The sequence below is a fragment of the Phytophthora ramorum genome (genome assembly GCF_020800215.1).
Source record: "Phytophthora ramorum isolate Pr-102 chromosome Unknown Phyram_PR-102_s0015, whole genome shotgun sequence".
Lineage (NCBI taxonomy): Eukaryota > Oomycota > Peronosporomycetes > Peronosporales > Peronosporaceae > Phytophthora > Phytophthora ramorum.
The window spans coordinates 668,119-684,535 of NW_027150661.1; the positions used below are offsets into that span (position 1 = coordinate 668,119).

Below are 16,417 nucleotides of genomic sequence, written 5' to 3' on the forward strand. Positions count from 1 at the left end.
CAGCTCACGCACTGCAGCGGGGTATTACTGAAGTCGTCCACGTGCTGTTTGCCCTCCAACAACTCGCTCGGGGGATGACCCAGCTAGGCGGAAGCTGCACTTCGGCCATGGGCACCACGTTTGACCCACCATCTTTCATCACCATGGCAACTTGAAACAGCGCACCGACCCCATCCGAGCCTGATGCTTGTTGGAACGCGAGCACAAGAGGCCGCAATAACTCGACGACCTCAGCTTTCGACCGACTTGTGAAGTGTACGGTGCACTTTTCACCCAAAAGAAGACGCACGACGCTGGCTTGGCCGCCCATACATGCGACGAGCAGAGCGGTTCTCCCGGCGGTGCCTCGAACCCGAAGTTGAGATGCAGGAGACACACCTAGGCCCGTGTCTTGCCCGAGCACCAACAACTCTACTACGCGCTCCTCGTTAGCATTCTCGCAGGCTTCATACAGATCCATGTAGCGAGCTCTTTAACGACAGAGCAGTTGTCCAGCGACGCATTGCAAGACCGAAACTGTCGAGACCTGGTGATAAATGATTTCGCTAGCAAACCTATGCGCGCTCCACAGACGAAGCTGGAGCTGATGATGCTTGCGGTGCTTGCACTTCTTCAGAGTTAGTGACAGCAGTGTGATAACTGTAGCACATGTCGCCCGCGCTCCATGGAGATGACTCATCACTTGACGGATCATCCGTGTTCGCACGTGTGTTCGTTTCTGAATTTGTTGACTCCGTGTCCGAGTAAGCGTGGCTCATGCCGGTGATGCATCGCTTCACTGCGTGCTTCCCATCTACGATAGGAAACGGGTAATCCTTTCCCATGAGGCACCCAGCATTACGCTGTACTGTTAACGGAGCCTTCCAGGGCTCAAACACAAACTTGTCTGGCATGTTACGGAGCGCTGGAATATACTTGCGAATGAACCGACCTTCTTTGTCCCACCGCTGTGGGAAGGTTGACGGAGACGCCACCCGACGATAGTCTGAGTAGAAGCAACTCGCACTAACCCAGAGCCAGTTGCCAACGATTAGCGCCCAGTCCATATCGACGAGCTTCTCCTGAAAGTACATTGCGCCTTGTAGCCACGAGATATAGAGGACGCCTCTTGTCAGGAAACAAGCCACGGCGTGTCGGCCGGCGTGGTGTGTCCAGCCTTCCTGGTTAATCTGTCGCATTACAGCGTCGATCCACGGGAAGCCTGTGCATCCATCTTTCCAGCACTGCAACTGACGCATCGCCAGCTTCTCGTCCGCGTCATCGGTGGCACTCACCCGTTCGCACCCGTCTTCAGGGCACGGCTCATGGTTCTCAGGTCGCAGGCGCCACTTGATCTGCTTGCAGCCTGGGTTGCGCTCCTGTGAATCGAAATTCGGTGTGCCGCAAGCGTAACAGTAGAAGAACTCGCGCCACATAAGTTGTCCTTCCAGTGTGACTTGCGTTGGACCAGGCCGCTGTGGAAATTGTATCTGGATGACCATAATACAATGAAAGAACTCGCGTGCACTAAGGCAGCCGAACACAAGGTACGGACTCAGCGACGTGGTGGACGGTGCGTCAATTGTCACTGGGGAAGTACGGGGTTTCTCGAAGAGTCCCACACGCTGTTGATCCTGGGAGAAGGCATTCAATAATCGCCTCGCCTCGCTTTCACCTCCGTACAGAAAGATGTGAGTTTCTGGCGGGGTTAATCCAAACGCAGTGAGCGGTGGTACAACGAAAAGCTCGGGTGACGCCTTCGTGGTACATGTACTCGTTTCAATTCCAGCGATGGAGTTCGCGAGGCGTGGGTTGTGGTGGCAGAATTGTTCTAACATTGCAAATAGCTGCTCGATAGTGAACCTTGCAGCGTTGGTTAGCTGCTCTGGTGCGGGAATCGGATGTCCCGGCGGCTGCATATCGTCGGTGATCTTCAGAAGCTGCTCGTAGTCCGTAGGAGGCTCACCGTTATTGCGTCGGATGATCTCGTGCGGGTCGTATAGCGTCTCCCCACAGAACGTCGCGACCGTGACATCCAAAGCCGCTGCAATCGCCCGCACGCGCTCGTCGCGCGCGACGGCGTACGGCATGACGCCCGCCTCGAAGAAAAGATCCGTGATGCCCCACGCCGGGAGAATCTCACGTAGCACCTCCTCGGCGTCTCCTCTGAGCACCAGCAGCCGTCCCTGCAGCTTGTCAATGGAGTCGGCCAAGTCTTGCACCGCCTCCAGCAAGAACTGAAACCTCACGGGTCCGCAGCGCTGCTTCACGGGCTGATGCACAATGTAAATGGGCAGCAGTGCCATCTCGCCCTCGCCCGCCTTGAGAGTCTGCTGCTGCGAGTGGATCGCCGCGTCCAGCGCCAAGTTGTCGTGTAGTCTCAAGTTGCGGCGGAACCAGACGATCGCCCGCCTCGACGGAGCTGCGCCTTGATCCACAACCACGTCCGCCTTCGTCTCACCGTCCGCGGATGACAACGGCGTAGATATAGAGCGCACAACATTACTATTGCCATCGTCAGCGACCAGCTGAAGCCAGTCGGAGTCGGCAACCTCTTGGTCGGGCGCCGTCGCCTCGAGCAGCTGATCCTGCTGCTCGACGTGAAGCTCGTTCAGCCCGACACTCGGCTGTAACGGATTCGGCGAGGGGCCATCCTTGAGGTCATGACTTCGCTGTCGCTTCCTGGTCATTGGTTTTGCACCGAGTTCGAGAGCAATTGCTGCGATCTTGGTCGCACCCGCCGACGTTGATGAATGGGGCAGTCCTGCCAGCAAGGACCTGCAGTCGGCGACGATGCGCTTCGCTGATAGTGGCTAGGAATTCGGCCGTGTTCAACTGACCTTGATAACGGGCGAGGCCCAACTTTATACTATGCGTTGCTGCAGGGTATCCCACTTTTGAGATCCATCTAAATGCATTTGACTGTTGATAGTTTAAACATCACTTCCCAAGAATACTTGATAGCAGAGATTTCTAGGTTGCAAGGTAATCTGACGCAAGATGCAGCGCGTTTCTATTTTTCTAAGAGTGTCCACCTATTGTTGACAACAATTCCCCCTATTGAGCAACGAACACCCCGGAACAGAAACTTCCGACTACCGAAATGGCTACATCAGCTTCAACGTGCTCGCCAATCTCGCAAAGGTTTCGCAAACGCAGTCCAAACGACGTCCTGTTAGCACAGGACGAACTATGTGGATTAACTCGTCCGGCGCAATGCGTCCATCGCCATCATTGTCCAGATACTGGAAGAGAAGGCGAAGGTCGGCGTCTGTAAGACCGCCTGGTAAAGTCAAGCCGCACTCTGTAGCCGCATTTCGAGGACCCTGCACGTTCATCGCGTTGCCTCGAGTAGCTCGCAAACGCCGATTAAGAGTGCAAAGCCCAGGCGCGCCTTAAGCCTGCAGCACCTTTTTGAGTCTGGACAGAATTGATTGCACTCCAGCAGGATGGAGATGAAATTCACGTCTACCAGGGGAGGTCAAAACCTGACGAGTTCTCTGAGGAGACATCCTGCGGCTGTGGTAACGGAGCCGTACCAAGACAAGCAGCAATGGAGTTGTTCACGTTATTCCTTGCTCGGCGAAGTGTCATGCTTGGACTGGATCCAGAGCTAGGAGAGCCATTAGTACTGGAATTAGCGGCCGAATGGTCCAAAGCCTCCTGTAAACTGGAGCGTCCTGGATCTTGTCGCTGGGTAACACGGATCCCGTCGGCTGATGCTGCTCTACCGCCGTCTGCTGTTACTTGGCCTCCGTTGCTAGACCTGACGTGCCAGGCGCTGAGGACCATTTGCTCAAATTGTTCGTCTTCGTCAATTGCAGCACTCATATTGGTGTAGTAGCGTTCCCACACGTCAAAGTTGACACGTCGCTGGCGTTGACGCTCAGTAACAAGGTCAAAGGTATTGAGGAATTCGGCGTGTGCCTCGCACTCGGTCTTTCGCCCCGTCATCACCTCTGGTAGTCGTCTGGCATCGAATGCCGTGGCAATAACACCAGCATCCAACTCGCCGTTCCCCGATCCGTCGAGCACATCAAAAGCCATTCGCACAACGAGTTGTCGACGGGCGTTCATGGGTTCCCGAACACCCGTAAGAGATTCGGTGACGCTCATTGTACCGTCATGATTGCTGTCAAAGTGGTAGAACAGACTCTGTGCGTCTCGATCGGTGACATGCACACCGCTGCTCTTGAGCGCACGAACAAAATCGTTGCCGTCATTCAGGTCATCAACGAAATCTTCATCAGATCGACCAGCAGCACGACGTAGCTGCTGTTGTAGATTAATGAAGCCCCCAAGCCCGCGCTCTTTTAGCCCACAACGAAGGGAATGGATTGTTCGACGCAACTCTTTTGACTGTTTGCTGCTAACACCTGGAGACCGGGGTGCCGCCAAGTTCATAGCGCTCAACTGTTTGCAACTCCTAGTGATAGCGGATGCTCGTTCAAATCTGGCTGGAGGATTGAAAAAGCCTGCTGGCTCGACATGTCTGTACCCGAACTGCGTCTGCCCCTCCAGGTGATTTCGTTCGTAGGAGTGGTCTGGCGCACCACAGGATAGCTTCCTATTGGGCTCTCTGTTTGTATTGCTGGAGGTACGCGAACTTTGTTCACTGTTTGCTTGGGATTTCCTGCTGACGGTAGCTGCCACGTATTGCGCACCACAAGCTTGAACAAGTCATCGTCGTGTACGAAAAAGCTAACGTTGGTAGTATGCTTCCTACTGTCAAGGCGTGATCTTGCCTAGCAGTCAGTTTTCCTCCATGTCAAATTCGCCAGTGCGACGTGCTGCTGTCATGAAGGCTGTCTGGAACTCGCGAGCAACTTGCTCGGTCGTTTGCTCCCCAAACATGACTACCGGGTGCTGGCCTGCATCATGTGCTGCCAAAATATCCTGGAGTGCGAGGTATCCGACATCTTTGCGGTCCAACGCGTCGAAAGCAGATTGCACAAACTCGAGTTTTCGACCGGTCAACGCTCCCTAACATTGTGTCTCCGTAAGAATGAAAGACATAGGATAACATTCTCCGGACTACTCAAAGCACGTGCGAAGGTTAGATTTTTGACGGCACCAGCACCGCCTTCTTTATAGTTTTGACTGACTAGGCACACAGCTACAAAAAATCACGCTGTCAGCACAGAATTTCTAGATGTTTGGTGGACATTGTCTGCGTACCACATCCGAAATCGACACACGACAGGCGCTTGAGCGCGCCGTTAGTCAGCCCCCCCCCCGCCCCCCAACTCGTGACAGTATCCAGCGTCAAGACGAAGCAAACCACACGCTTACTTCTCTTGAGGAAATCGCCAAAGAAGTTTCGATAGCTCTGGATATTCGTAAACGACTCTCACACCTTGCAGTAAATATGATGGTGGGATTAAGTTAGTGTTTCTACGTGCAGACCAACGCTCAATACGCCTGCCTACTCAGTGTCCGCCTTCAGCGGATCCTCGTTGAAGTTGCCCAGCCACCACTGCATCTGGTTCTTCGGTCGGCAGTAGTTAGTCATAGCGGAAGGACCCACCTGCGCGCGGCACACCGGGCAGTGGTATTGGAACGTGAGCCACTCGAAGATGCACTCGCGGTGGAAGGCGTGCTTACACTGGAGTTCGACGCGCGCCTCGCCGTTATGGGCGCCCTCTCCGTCGACATGCAGTCCAACGTCCTCGAGGCAAACCATGCACTGCGAAGGCTCGCTGGGAGCGGTCGCGGACACAGTCACCGACATGGAGGCCAGATCCGACGTTGTTGCCGACTTCTTCACGGAGCTCTTGTGCGCCAACTTGGACAGGTCGGCCGTCGTCGCGGACTTCTTGATGCCGCCCTGGTGGTTGTCCACGTACACCTGGAGGAGGGTGCGCTTGTCCGCATCAGCCTCCACGCCGAGGAAGGCGAACAAGTGCTTGGGTAGGTGCTGACGAGCGTGGAAACACTTCATGGTGCTGCCCGGGAGCAGTACCGATCGCAGCAAGTGGATCAGCACGTTCTTGAATTTGAGCTTGCGGTCCTCGACCGTGTGCGTCCACGTGGACAGGATGCCCAGACCTTTCCTGGGGAACGACGCCTCAATGAGATCACGCAGCGACTCGCACGAGCCCGAGCATTTGTCATCGTGGCATGTCCACTCCTCCTCGACGTGGTTGCGGAACGCCAGGACCTCCGAGTATCGGTACGACGCGTGCCACGTGTTCATGGACGTCACGCTCGTGGTGGCGAAGTGGTAGACGGCGTGGCCCTCGTCGGCCTTGGTGGACGTCACCTTGACGCGCAGCGGCAGCTCGCTACCGGCACACTGACGAAGCATCTTGAGCGTGTACGTCTTGCAGTTCGGCCCGTCCATCTCATCATCGGGGTGCGTGGGCTTCTGGTGCGGCTCGGGGATGAAGTAGCCATTCATGGTTGGTAGTGGTTGTTTCGGTAGTTTGTTATTAACTTGACCAGTTGCTGGTGAAATGCAGAATGGGTCGTCGCTGGCGGGGCCACCCTCCACACCGCCGACACGCGAGAAAGTTTGGCATTCGGCGACACGTGGGCTCGTCTCTTCTCGATCCGGGCGAGCAAAAGATCGATCCTTGCCACGTGAGACAGGGGAGAGATTTCGAGAAGGAGCGGCGGTGCCATCCATCAGCAGATGTGCACGATGAACAACTTTGCAGCGAGGGGCGTGTCACTGACAACGGGGTTGGCCGTTTTCGGCGATCTTCGAGGACACAGAAGCGCGGGTTTTGGCCCCACGCAGCCTGATCCAAGGTTGCCTGCCTGCTATTCGTGGCTCGGGCACTGACAGCGCATAGCGTCCGTCCGACTGCAACCCGCTACTCATTGCTCGCGTCTCGCAGTGGTGCTGGATGAGAACTTGCATAGTCCCCCGCCGCTGCCGCCGCCACCACGGACTTGCGTCAAGGAGTCCTACCCCGCCATAAGCCAGAGTGCAGGCACAATGAGCGGCAAGGTAGGAGATGCAATGCGTGAAAGGCATGGTAATGCGTATCGTTGCTAAAAACGGTTTGTGTGAAAGACACCGGCGGTAAATAATACATGAATGTAGCCCCGGCCAAAACTTGCACGTGTGGCGGAGACCCAGGAAAGAGTTTAGATTCGTATCGTTCGTTACCTAGCTAGCCGCCATTCCGCTCCTTAAACGGCTGCGTCGGCCGAGCTGATACCAATACCCATCAAAGTGCTGCTGCATGCTGTGGATCGCAGCACCCGGGTCGGTGCACCGCTGACAGGAGATCCTACCTGTTGTGAAGTCTGCTTGCTCAGCAAGAACTGATTCGGCAAAAACAATTGCCAATTTGCAACGCCAGTGTTGGTTCGATACCCATCAAGCCCCCCAAGTGGGCCACTTAGTAGCCGGGACTCGTGGCTTGATGCGTAGCTTGTCTACAGTTACCGGCGATCAGTGCAACCGGCAGTGAGCAGCTTGTCTTTGTGGCGGTTTCCGCCAATTCAGTCAAAGCTGCAGGGAGTGCACGGTGCAGCCTCCTCCGTTTCCGCCGGCACACGCAACGATCATCACCGCTGCCTCGCCAGCCTCGTGCTCGTGATGGTCACAGTGACTTCGGACGATGTGATCTACCTCCCCACGCACGACGCTGCAGCATGCGCTCGATCGCCATAACAACTACTGGGTTAATCCCCCTCTGATCGATCTACCTCGAGCAAGCTTGCCTTCTCTCGGCTGCCATGAAGCTGCGAGTGCTTCTACAGAGCATTTTTCGCGCACTATCGTTCAACTGCGTCTGCGCTGTAGAAGTATATAACGCTAATGGTATGTCTTCTTCGCCAGCACCGACCGTGGTGCCTACTTTCATGATTCAAATGACAATGCTTTCTCGAAAAGATACTCACAATTGTACCCATATGGCCTCTCTTACAATCGCCTGCTAAGTACACCGCAACAAATGGAAGTGAAGAACAGTGGCCAAACGTTTGTAAACATCATGGAGGCAATGGAAGCCGATAAATTATTTGTTTCTAAATATTCTGAGGTAGATATGCATGGGGAGAAAGCCTTACTCGGTGTCGCGCTCCAGCGGGTTCTCCTTAAAGTTGCCGAGCCACCACTGCTCCTGCTTCTTCGGACACGCGTAGTTGGTCATGGCGTGCGGACCCACCTGCGCGCGGCACATGGGGCAGTGGTACTGGAACAGCAGCCACTCGAAGATGCACTCGCGGTGGAACGAGTGCTTGCACGGGAGCGTCACGAGACCCTGCGGACCCTCGGCGTGCATGTGGTCCTCCACGTCCTCCAGACAGACCATGCACTGCGGGTCCTCCACCGTGGGGACGGCACCCTTCTCCTCCGCCTCCAGCTCCATCTGAGCCAGGTTCGGCGTCGTGGCGGACTTCTTCATCGAGCTCATCGTCTTCAGGCCCGGGCCGTGGTGCTCCAGCGACGACAGACCCGTGTGACTCGCAGACTTCTTCATGCCCCCCTGCTGGTTGTCCACGAACACCTGCAGCAGCGAGCGCTTGTCCGCGTCGTCCTCAATGCCCAGGAACTCGAACAGGGCCGGAGGCAGCTGCTGACGCGCGTGGAAGCACTTCATGGTGCTGCCCGGGAGCAGCGCCGACCGCAGCAAGTGGATCAGCACGTTCTTGAACTTGTTCTTGCGGTCCTCCACCGTGATGGACCACGTCGACAGGAGACCCGCCTTCTTCGGGAAGCACGCCTCCAGGAGGTCGCGCAGCGACTCGCACGAGCCCTGGCACTTGTCGTCGTGGCACGTCCACACCTCCTCCACCTGGTTGCGGAACGCCAGGAACTGCGAGTACCGGTAGGACGCGTGCCACCTGTTCTGCGTCGACACGCTCGACGTGGTGATGTTGTACACGGCGTAGCCCTCTTCCTTCTTGGTCGCGCTCACGTCCAGGTGCAGCGGCAGTTCGCTGCCCGCGCAGTGGCGCAGCTCCTTCATCGAGTACGTCTTGGAGTTCGGTCGCTTGGGCGCGCGCGGGGCCGGCTTCTCGTGCGGCTGCGGGACGAAGTATCCGTTCATGGTTGGTGGGGCGGTGGTTCGTTGCTAGACTGACCTGTTGGTGGTAAATTGCGGAATGGCAGTCCGGCTCGGCCGCGCAGAGTTTTGTAGCCCGCATCGCATCGCGCATATCCAAACTTTTTGGTGGCCGGGACACTCCGCGCCTCAGCTACGCGCAGATTCGTTTGCCTGGAGCGCGAGTAAGCAACGGTCGGTGCCGACTCGTTGCCCAGTCGACCCCGAAACATGAGACAGGAGACGATCACGACCGGGAATCCAAGCACCAAAGCGTGTGACGCGGCGGGGGCTCCTCCCGACCGCCAATCGATCGGGAGCGCGATAAGCTCCGCACCGGGTGATTGGGCCGACGGTGCGCGTCACGCGAGATTCATGCGCTCGCTCTCGATTTTCGGCGATCGCGCGATGTGACCGGGCGTCGGCCACTGCGGCCCATCGTCTTACGGTACACGTGCGAGCTGCAGTCGCCGCATCACCACCGCGGCGACCGACTTAGACGCATCCTATCGATGGCGAGTTCATGCGGAGGTGAATTCGCCGGCTAGCAGTGGCTGCAGCGGCGGCGCTGGGGAGGCGGGTTTAACGCGTCGCGCGCGTGTTGGATGGCGCGCGCATTCATACACGAGTCAGTTCCTCGTCGTGACCGCGCGCGGCTCGAATACTCCCGACATGCCAAGTCCATGCACGCCAGCGACTGGGCAGAGTGCGCCGAACCCAACTCGGCCGTGCACGAGATAACGCCTGTGTCAAGTCGTGGCGGAAAATCTCCGCTTCGGCGGATCTTCTGCGGGCGTCGTGGCCATGAGCGCACTGGGAATGCCCACGGATCTTGAGCGGAGCCTGTCGTCACGATGCTTGGTTTGCTTTTGTATGCGAAACGACTGGCACAGGATGAAAACTGAGTCTTGGACCAGATGGACTGCAGCATTCAGGTACAGTAGCGAGCACTGTGAGCATGTGCATTGGGCAATGTCATCTCCACATTTCTCACAGCAGAAAAAAGCAACAAGATGGAGTTTGCATACAGTATCGGCCATTAATCAAATCTGAAGCTGACCCGGCTGTGGCAGCCAACTGATCGAGCCAATTTGGTCAGCGCTGCTTCGATGCCTTGTTACCTGCCAGCAGAACCGATGTCCTACCACGATAGGCAGCCGCCGTCGCCATTCGAGGTGACCGAATAGACCAGCATACAAGGCTGCCTTTGCCAAATCGGTGACCCCGCAGAGTTTGAGTGCTGGGCTACAATTTGCTGGTACCCTGATCGAGCCACATGGAGCCCACGTGTCGGCACAGTTCTCTGCAGGCAGAGGACGAGCGCGGTTTCCAGCGTCCATGCGTACTGACTGGCCATTACAGCGGGCTCGTGCGGCCTCTTTGCCAGGGGCGGCTGCTCTCTCCACAGTCCTGCTAACGTTAGCGAGAATCTACCGGCGATCCGTGCATTCCGCTGATCTTGTCTTTGCCACCTTTTCCGGCAGTTTGGACCGGTATCTTTGACCTTCCTTCACCTTGATCAGATTTCAAGTTCTGGCATCAATATGTGGGCCCCCTTGACCCCCTTGACCGCCAGGCACGAAGATCTATGTGTAATTGTTATATGAACAACGCAGACCAGCACTGTACGGGTAAATATGTTTTGAAATAAATGAATCTGACGCATGGTTTTCGTTCAGCAGTTCTCTAGGAAATCCTACGCTTTACTTGTGCGCAGAAGTCAACGGATCCTCCTTAAAGTCGCCAAGCCACCACTGCACCTGGTTCTTCGGCCGACAGTAGTTGGTCACGGCGGGAGGCCCCACCTGAGCTCGACACGTGGGACACTGGGACTGGAACAGCAGCCACTCGAAAATGCATTCGCGGTGGAAGGCGTGCTTGCACTGGAGAACAATCGGCGAGTTGCCACTGACGCCGATTTCGTGAGAAGTGTCCAAATCCACATCGTCCAGACAGATCATGCACTGCTCGACGTTCGTGGAGTCGTCGGTAGACGTAGCCAGCGACGACAAGTTCGGGGTGGTGGACGACTTCTTCATGTTGCTCTGGTGCTCCAGCATCGACAGATCCGTGGTGGTGGCCGACTTCTTGATGCCGGGCTGGCGGTTGTCCACAAAGACTTGCAGGAGCGAACGCTGGTCGGCTTCGTGTTTGACGCCGAGGAACTCGAAGAGGTTCTTCGCTAGGTATTGGCGTGCATGGAAGCACTTCATCGCGCTGCCAGGGAGCAGTACGCAGCGGAGCAGATGCACCAGCACATTTTCCAGCTTCGTTTTGCGGTCGCTCACGACCCCGGACCAGGTCGACATGACTGCCGGCCGCTTCTTGGGGAAGAACGCGGCCATGACATCACGAATGGCCTCGCATGAACCGCAGCAGTCCTTCTCCTGGCACGTCCAGAGCTCCCCCACCTTGTTGCGGAAGGCGAGGAACTCCGAGTAGCGGTAGGAGACACCCCACGCGTTCTTGGTGGTCACACTGGAGACCGTGCAGTTGTACACCACGTAGTCTTCCTTCTTGGTGGTCGAAGACACACTCACTCGGAGAGGCAGGTCTTGGCGAACGCAGTCGGCCAGCGTTTTCAAAGTGTAGTTCTTGCAGTTGCCACGCTTTTCGAACGCAGCGATTTGCGGGTCCTGCTGCTGCTGCGCGGTGGAGTTCGGCTCGGGAACGAAATAGTTGTTCATGGTTGCTGGAACTCAGCACGGCTGGCTTGCCGCTCGGTTCGTGTCTGACCGGTAGCTGGCAAATTGCAGAATGAATGACTGGCTGAAACCCCGCGCGGCTTTCACCAGCGCGAAGTCCGCTTTGGCAACGACGCAACAAAAATAAGCGAGTCAAACGACCCGGGCCCGAAAGATTGTCTGGGCAAACGACGGCAACAAGTGCAGGCAAGTCCAGGGTCACATGAGACAGTCAAGAGCGTCCTGCTCAGGGTAAAAGGGCCGTTGTGACGCACCCCCAGTGATTCCCCAATGACCGACAACAAGTGCTTTGAGCACTAGCATTAATTGGACGGCAGTTACGCGTCACTGTTCTGGCGGGCTTTGCTATCGCCGCTGCACCTGCCTTGCCGACAACCTGAACGTGCTTTGGCCCTTTTCATAGTGCGGGGCTCCACGCCTGTTCACCAAGCACCAAACGCACGACTCTCGTGACGTCACGCGCGGTCGCCAATAAGCGCGGCGAAGACGTGCAAAGGAAACCATGCATTGGGTGGAGCATACGCGTCACGTGCGTAAGGTTTCCTGCCGCACCGTAGAAAACCTCAGGATGGCAAAAACACGAAAACGTCGGCGTCGACCAGACAGATGCGGTTTGTGTTACGAAGTTGCGCTGACTGGCTGGCTGCGATAAGACCGTCGCTTTGCTTTGCTGGTGGGTATGAGATTCACGCCATGAATGCGCAAAGGGTTATGACCCGCGGTTGGTAGGTGGAGCCTCGCCGAGATTTTTTCCTCTGGTGTGCTGTCGAGCTCTGCAGTTGAATGCTCCGCGAGTTGCCAAGTCCGTGCACGGGGAGGGGCGAGTCTGTTTAACAGCGCCTCCTGTGCCACGGCTTGCTGTCGTCAGGAGCAGCCCATCCTTCTTGATCTTAACCCCGCCGTCGGTCATCGATGGACGCTGACATCCTAGTGGCGGCTGCCGCGCACGTGACGCCACTACGCACGAGAATCTGAATCTGGCGAGCACGGAGCTTCTGCGGAAGCCTGTCGTGCGCTCTGAGAAGCCCAGGTGCGAGCCTGCATTGAGACGTTTGGTTTGCAGACGAACGAGTGATGGGCTCGCGATCTTAATCATTTCTGAAGTTACGCCCGGCTCTGCTCCCGCCTACACTTGGGTCGCTTTGACACCGCAGACGTTTGCCAGACGATCCCGGCAAGACGCGGCGTCGCGAAAGAGCGCGAGCCCGTGCACTACGTACACGTCGACGACATGCGCGCCAAGGCATGACGGCCAAGAAGGGTTGGCAGGCTGCCAGACCGCGCTGCAGCGCTACGAGAAACAACGCCGAGCGAGAGTACGAAGCCATCGATCGGATGCACCGCGCGATGTCGTGCGCCACGCACATACAACAGCGCCATCTTGCGGGACTGGCTTGGTGGGATATGTATCTCCCAGACCCAGACGAGCGTTGCTGCCGATGCGTCTGCGTTGATTGCTTGTTCGACCACCTACAGAGACTCCACGGACAGACACGACTCGCGAGCGCTATCAGATGAGCGAGCACAAACCGCAGCAAACAAGACCGACCACACCCAGCAGCGTTCCCTTGTATTGTAAGGATCTTTCCCAGCGGTCCCATGCGCCAACTGCCATTTTCTTCATCTATCGACCTTACGCACTCACCCAACGAAATCGGTACGGCCTGCTGCCGCGCTTTTCGTCAGTATTCTTCCTAGCTTGCCCGCTACTGAGCCCAGCCACGCCGAGGAGCTCGTCTGCAGTTTTGCCTGTCCCGGTGTATGCGCCTTGCAACCTTCCCGGTCGACCTGTCCACTGTGTCCTGGCTCAGCTTCGTTCGACTCGACTCAGCGCATACTACCTTAGCACAGCACGATACCGACCTTGTTGCCTTCCATCCGCGGGCAGCGCCAGTTGTACAGGTAGTACATGAGGTCGCCGTCTCCGGGGCCGAACTTGAGCTCCTGGAGGAACTCCATGTTGTCCATGAGGCTGAGTGCGTTGAAGACGTCAAAATCCTCCTTCTTGGCCATGACGAGCGTGTCGTTCATGAGCTCCGTGAGCGGCACCGACGTGGCCACGTTGTAGAACGAGTAGGCGGCGTTCAGCTTGTTGTGCTGCGCGTGGCCAATGACGGTGGACGGCAAGTGGTAGAAGCTCGTAAAGTCCGTGATCTTGTGCGTCTCGGGGTTCTCCACCACATACGCGTTGATGACGCCGTCGCGCGGCAGCATCCAGTGGGCCACGTCGTGCTCGTCGTAGTGCTGCACGAGGTCAAACTTGGCCAGGTACGTCTTGAGCAGCGCCGTGACCTGGGGCACGTCCTTCTTCTGCATGGCTCGGAAGCCGGGCGTGGTCGTGGCGTCCGGCAGCTTGTACATCTTGATGGTGCGCGTCATGGTCATCCTGGGCGCGAGTCTCGAGAAGCCCACGTCAATGAGTTTCTTGGGGTTCAGCGACCGGTGGAAGTAGCGGCACTGGGCCACGGGCATGGGCAGCACCACGCCGGCCGTGTACACTGCCTGCCAGATGTCGCGCAGGTTGACGCGCCTCGTGATCTCCTTGATTAGAACGGGCGCGAGTCTCTTGGTGCGCAGCTTCTTGTGCACACAGAGGAAGTTGATTTCGGCCATAGGCAGCACGTTGCTGTACACACGCGTCTTGACGGGGATCCCTGAGATGAAGGCCATAAGCTTCTTGGTCTTCTGGTTGCGCACACCCACGTGCCAGTCCTTGTGGAAGGCGGGAGGGGTGAGTGCCCACATGAGGAACTCGATCGAGTAGTCGAAGCGGAACATGTTGTCGTCGTCCTCCACGTAGTTGCGCGTCAGCAGGTCATAGACCTCCTGCGCCTCGGCTGCGTCCGTCAGGTCGATCTCACTCCACGCGAAGCCCGGCGGCATGTTGTACGGCTCCTGTCGCACTTGGTCGACTGTCTTGGGCGCATCGATGGCTCCGTGTTCGCGCGGGAACTCGTCCAGCGCCGGCACGGGCTGCGTTTTCCAGAACTTAAAGTCCTTCTGGGACGCTGCGGCGCTGCGGTCGGGAGGCGCCGACGCCAGGTTGAGCTGCTTGAGCACCTGCAGGAATTCCTCCTGCTCCTCGACCGTCACGAGCTCCAGGCCCTTGTCAGGCTGCTCAGGCGTATCGGAGCTGCTCATATTCACTTGATGGATTGAGGGATCTTTTGTATGGGGTTGAGTGGGGGAGAAGTTTGCACTTTGGTGTATGTGTGGTGTACGTCAGATGGCTACATCGGAATTGTTTTGACCAATCGTAGAGGCGGATCTCGTTGGCTGCGTCAGTGGACGGCCGGGATGTCGGACGACGCTACTGTCCGCGAAGACAATGCGTCCACCGATGAAGTGGTCACCATCGACGAGCAGGAGGACTTTCTGCGGCTACTGGAGCAGCTGAGTCTGGTGCAATCTGTCCAGCAGCAGCAGGAGCTGCAGAGGGAGCACCGCTTCTGGGGTACACAACCTGTCCCCAAGCTGCATGACGACCAAGACACGGGAGATACCACTACAAAGTGTCCACATGGACCAATCGACGTTCTCAAGACGTCCGACCAAGTGCGACAGGAGCCTTACCATATGCCGCCGGGGTTCGCGTGGAGTGACGTGGACGTGATGGACCCTTCGGAGGCTCAGGAGGTCTTCGAGCTGCTCTCCAGCAACTACGTGGAGGACGACGCCAGCACCTTCCGCTTCGCCTACTCCGTCGACTTCTTGCAATGGGCCTTGACGCCTCCACACTTCCACAAGAGCTGGCACATTGGCGTCCGCAGCACACACAACCACAAGCTCATGGCCTTCATCTCGGGCATCCCCGTCCACATGCGCGTGTACAACAACGTGCTGGCCACGGCAGAGATCAACTTCCTGTGTGTGCACAAGCGACTACGAGACCGGAGACTCGCGCCTGTTTTAATCAAAGAGGTGACGCGCAGAGTCAACTTAAACAACGTGTGGCAGGCCGTGTACACGGCCGGCGTGGTGCTGCCAATGCCCGTGGCGCAGTGTCGCTACTTCCACCGGTCGTTGAACCCCAAGAAGCTCATTGAAGTGGGTTTCTCGCCGCTACCGTCTCGGACGACGCTGGCTCAGACCATCAAGACGTTGAAGTTGCCAACGCACACGTCGACTCGAGGGTTCAGGGCGATGGAGCGCTCAGACGTTCCTCAAGTGACGAGGTTGCTGAAGGAGTACCTGACAAAGTTTCATCTGGCGGTGGAATACGACGAAGACGAGATCGCACACTGGATGGTGCCCCGTGTGGGAGTCGTGAGCGCCTACGTGGTGGAGAATCCGGACACGCTGGAAATCACGGACGTGTGCAGCTTTTACCACCTGCCGTCGACGATCATCGGCAATGACAGACACAAGAAGCTCAACGCTGTCTACTCTTTCTACAACGTTGCGACGTCGGTGACGCTAACGCAGTTGATGCAGGACGCGCTGATTATGGCCAAGAATGAGCACGCGGACGTCTTTAACGCGCTGGACGTGATGGAGAATGTCGAAATGCTGCAGCCGCTGAAGTTCGGGCCTGGAAGCGGCGAGCTGCAGTATTACTTGTACAATTGGCGTTGTCCGAGGATGAACAGCGACCGCGTGGGCGTCGTGCTCTGCTAGCTGTGTGATGGAGATGAAAGAATGACACAAGGCAGGTTTCCGAGAAAGACTCCACAGCAAGAGGTCGTTCTCAAGGCTTCACACTTGACTTTGTGAGTGTTAGGCGGGAGTAGC

General features: G+C 57.1%; 7 protein-coding genes across 7 annotated transcripts; 1 reads left to right on the forward strand and 6 right to left on the reverse strand.

Annotated features, from left to right (window-relative positions):
* Positions 1-554: 554 nt before the first annotated feature.
* On the reverse strand, positions 555-2,669 carry KRP23_12549 ((6-4)DNA photolyase; the record flags this gene model as incomplete). Its single annotated transcript, XM_067883180.1, has 1 exon — positions 555-2,669. One exon carries the CDS (start codon positions 2,667-2,669, stop codon positions 555-557), a length of 2,115 nt encoding a protein of 704 aa, XP_067739457.1.
* A 778-nt stretch (positions 2,670-3,447) lies between these two features.
* Positions 3,448-4,383, reverse strand: KRP23_12550 (Calcyphosin; the record flags this gene model as incomplete). The annotated part of the gene is made up of 1 exon (XM_067883181.1): positions 3,448-4,383. The coding sequence occupies one exon, from the start codon at positions 4,381-4,383 to the stop codon at positions 3,448-3,450; it is 936 nt and encodes a 311-aa protein (XP_067739458.1).
* A 1,021-nt stretch (positions 4,384-5,404) lies between these two features.
* KRP23_12551 (uncharacterized protein) lies at positions 5,405-6,379 on the reverse strand (the record flags this gene model as incomplete). Its single annotated transcript, XM_067883183.1, has 1 exon — positions 5,405-6,379. One exon carries the CDS (start codon positions 6,377-6,379, stop codon positions 5,405-5,407), a length of 975 nt encoding a protein of 324 aa, XP_067739459.1.
* Positions 6,380-8,000: 1,621 nt separating this feature from the next.
* Positions 8,001-8,987, reverse strand: KRP23_12552 (E3 ubiquitin ligase BIG BROTHER-related; the record flags this gene model as incomplete). Its single annotated transcript, XM_067883184.1, has 1 exon — positions 8,001-8,987. The coding sequence occupies one exon, from the start codon at positions 8,985-8,987 to the stop codon at positions 8,001-8,003; it is 987 nt and encodes a 328-aa protein (XP_067739460.1).
* Positions 8,988-10,684: 1,697 nt separating this feature from the next.
* KRP23_12553 (uncharacterized protein) lies at positions 10,685-11,668 on the reverse strand (the record flags this gene model as incomplete). The annotated part of the gene is made up of 1 exon (XM_067883185.1): positions 10,685-11,668. One exon carries the CDS (start codon positions 11,666-11,668, stop codon positions 10,685-10,687), a length of 984 nt encoding a protein of 327 aa, XP_067739461.1.
* Positions 11,669-13,528: 1,860 nt separating this feature from the next.
* KRP23_12554 (Glycylpeptide N-tetradecanoyltransferase 2) lies at positions 13,529-14,827 on the reverse strand (the record flags this gene model as incomplete). Its single annotated transcript, XM_067883186.1, has 1 exon — positions 13,529-14,827. One exon carries the CDS (start codon positions 14,825-14,827, stop codon positions 13,529-13,531), a length of 1,299 nt encoding a protein of 432 aa, XP_067739462.1.
* A 156-nt stretch (positions 14,828-14,983) lies between these two features.
* KRP23_12555 (Glycylpeptide N-tetradecanoyltransferase 1) lies at positions 14,984-16,303 on the forward strand (the record flags this gene model as incomplete). Its single annotated transcript, XM_067883187.1, has 1 exon — positions 14,984-16,303. The coding sequence occupies one exon, from the start codon at positions 14,984-14,986 to the stop codon at positions 16,301-16,303; it is 1,320 nt and encodes a 439-aa protein (XP_067739463.1).
* Between the last annotated feature and the right edge of the window lie 114 nt (positions 16,304-16,417).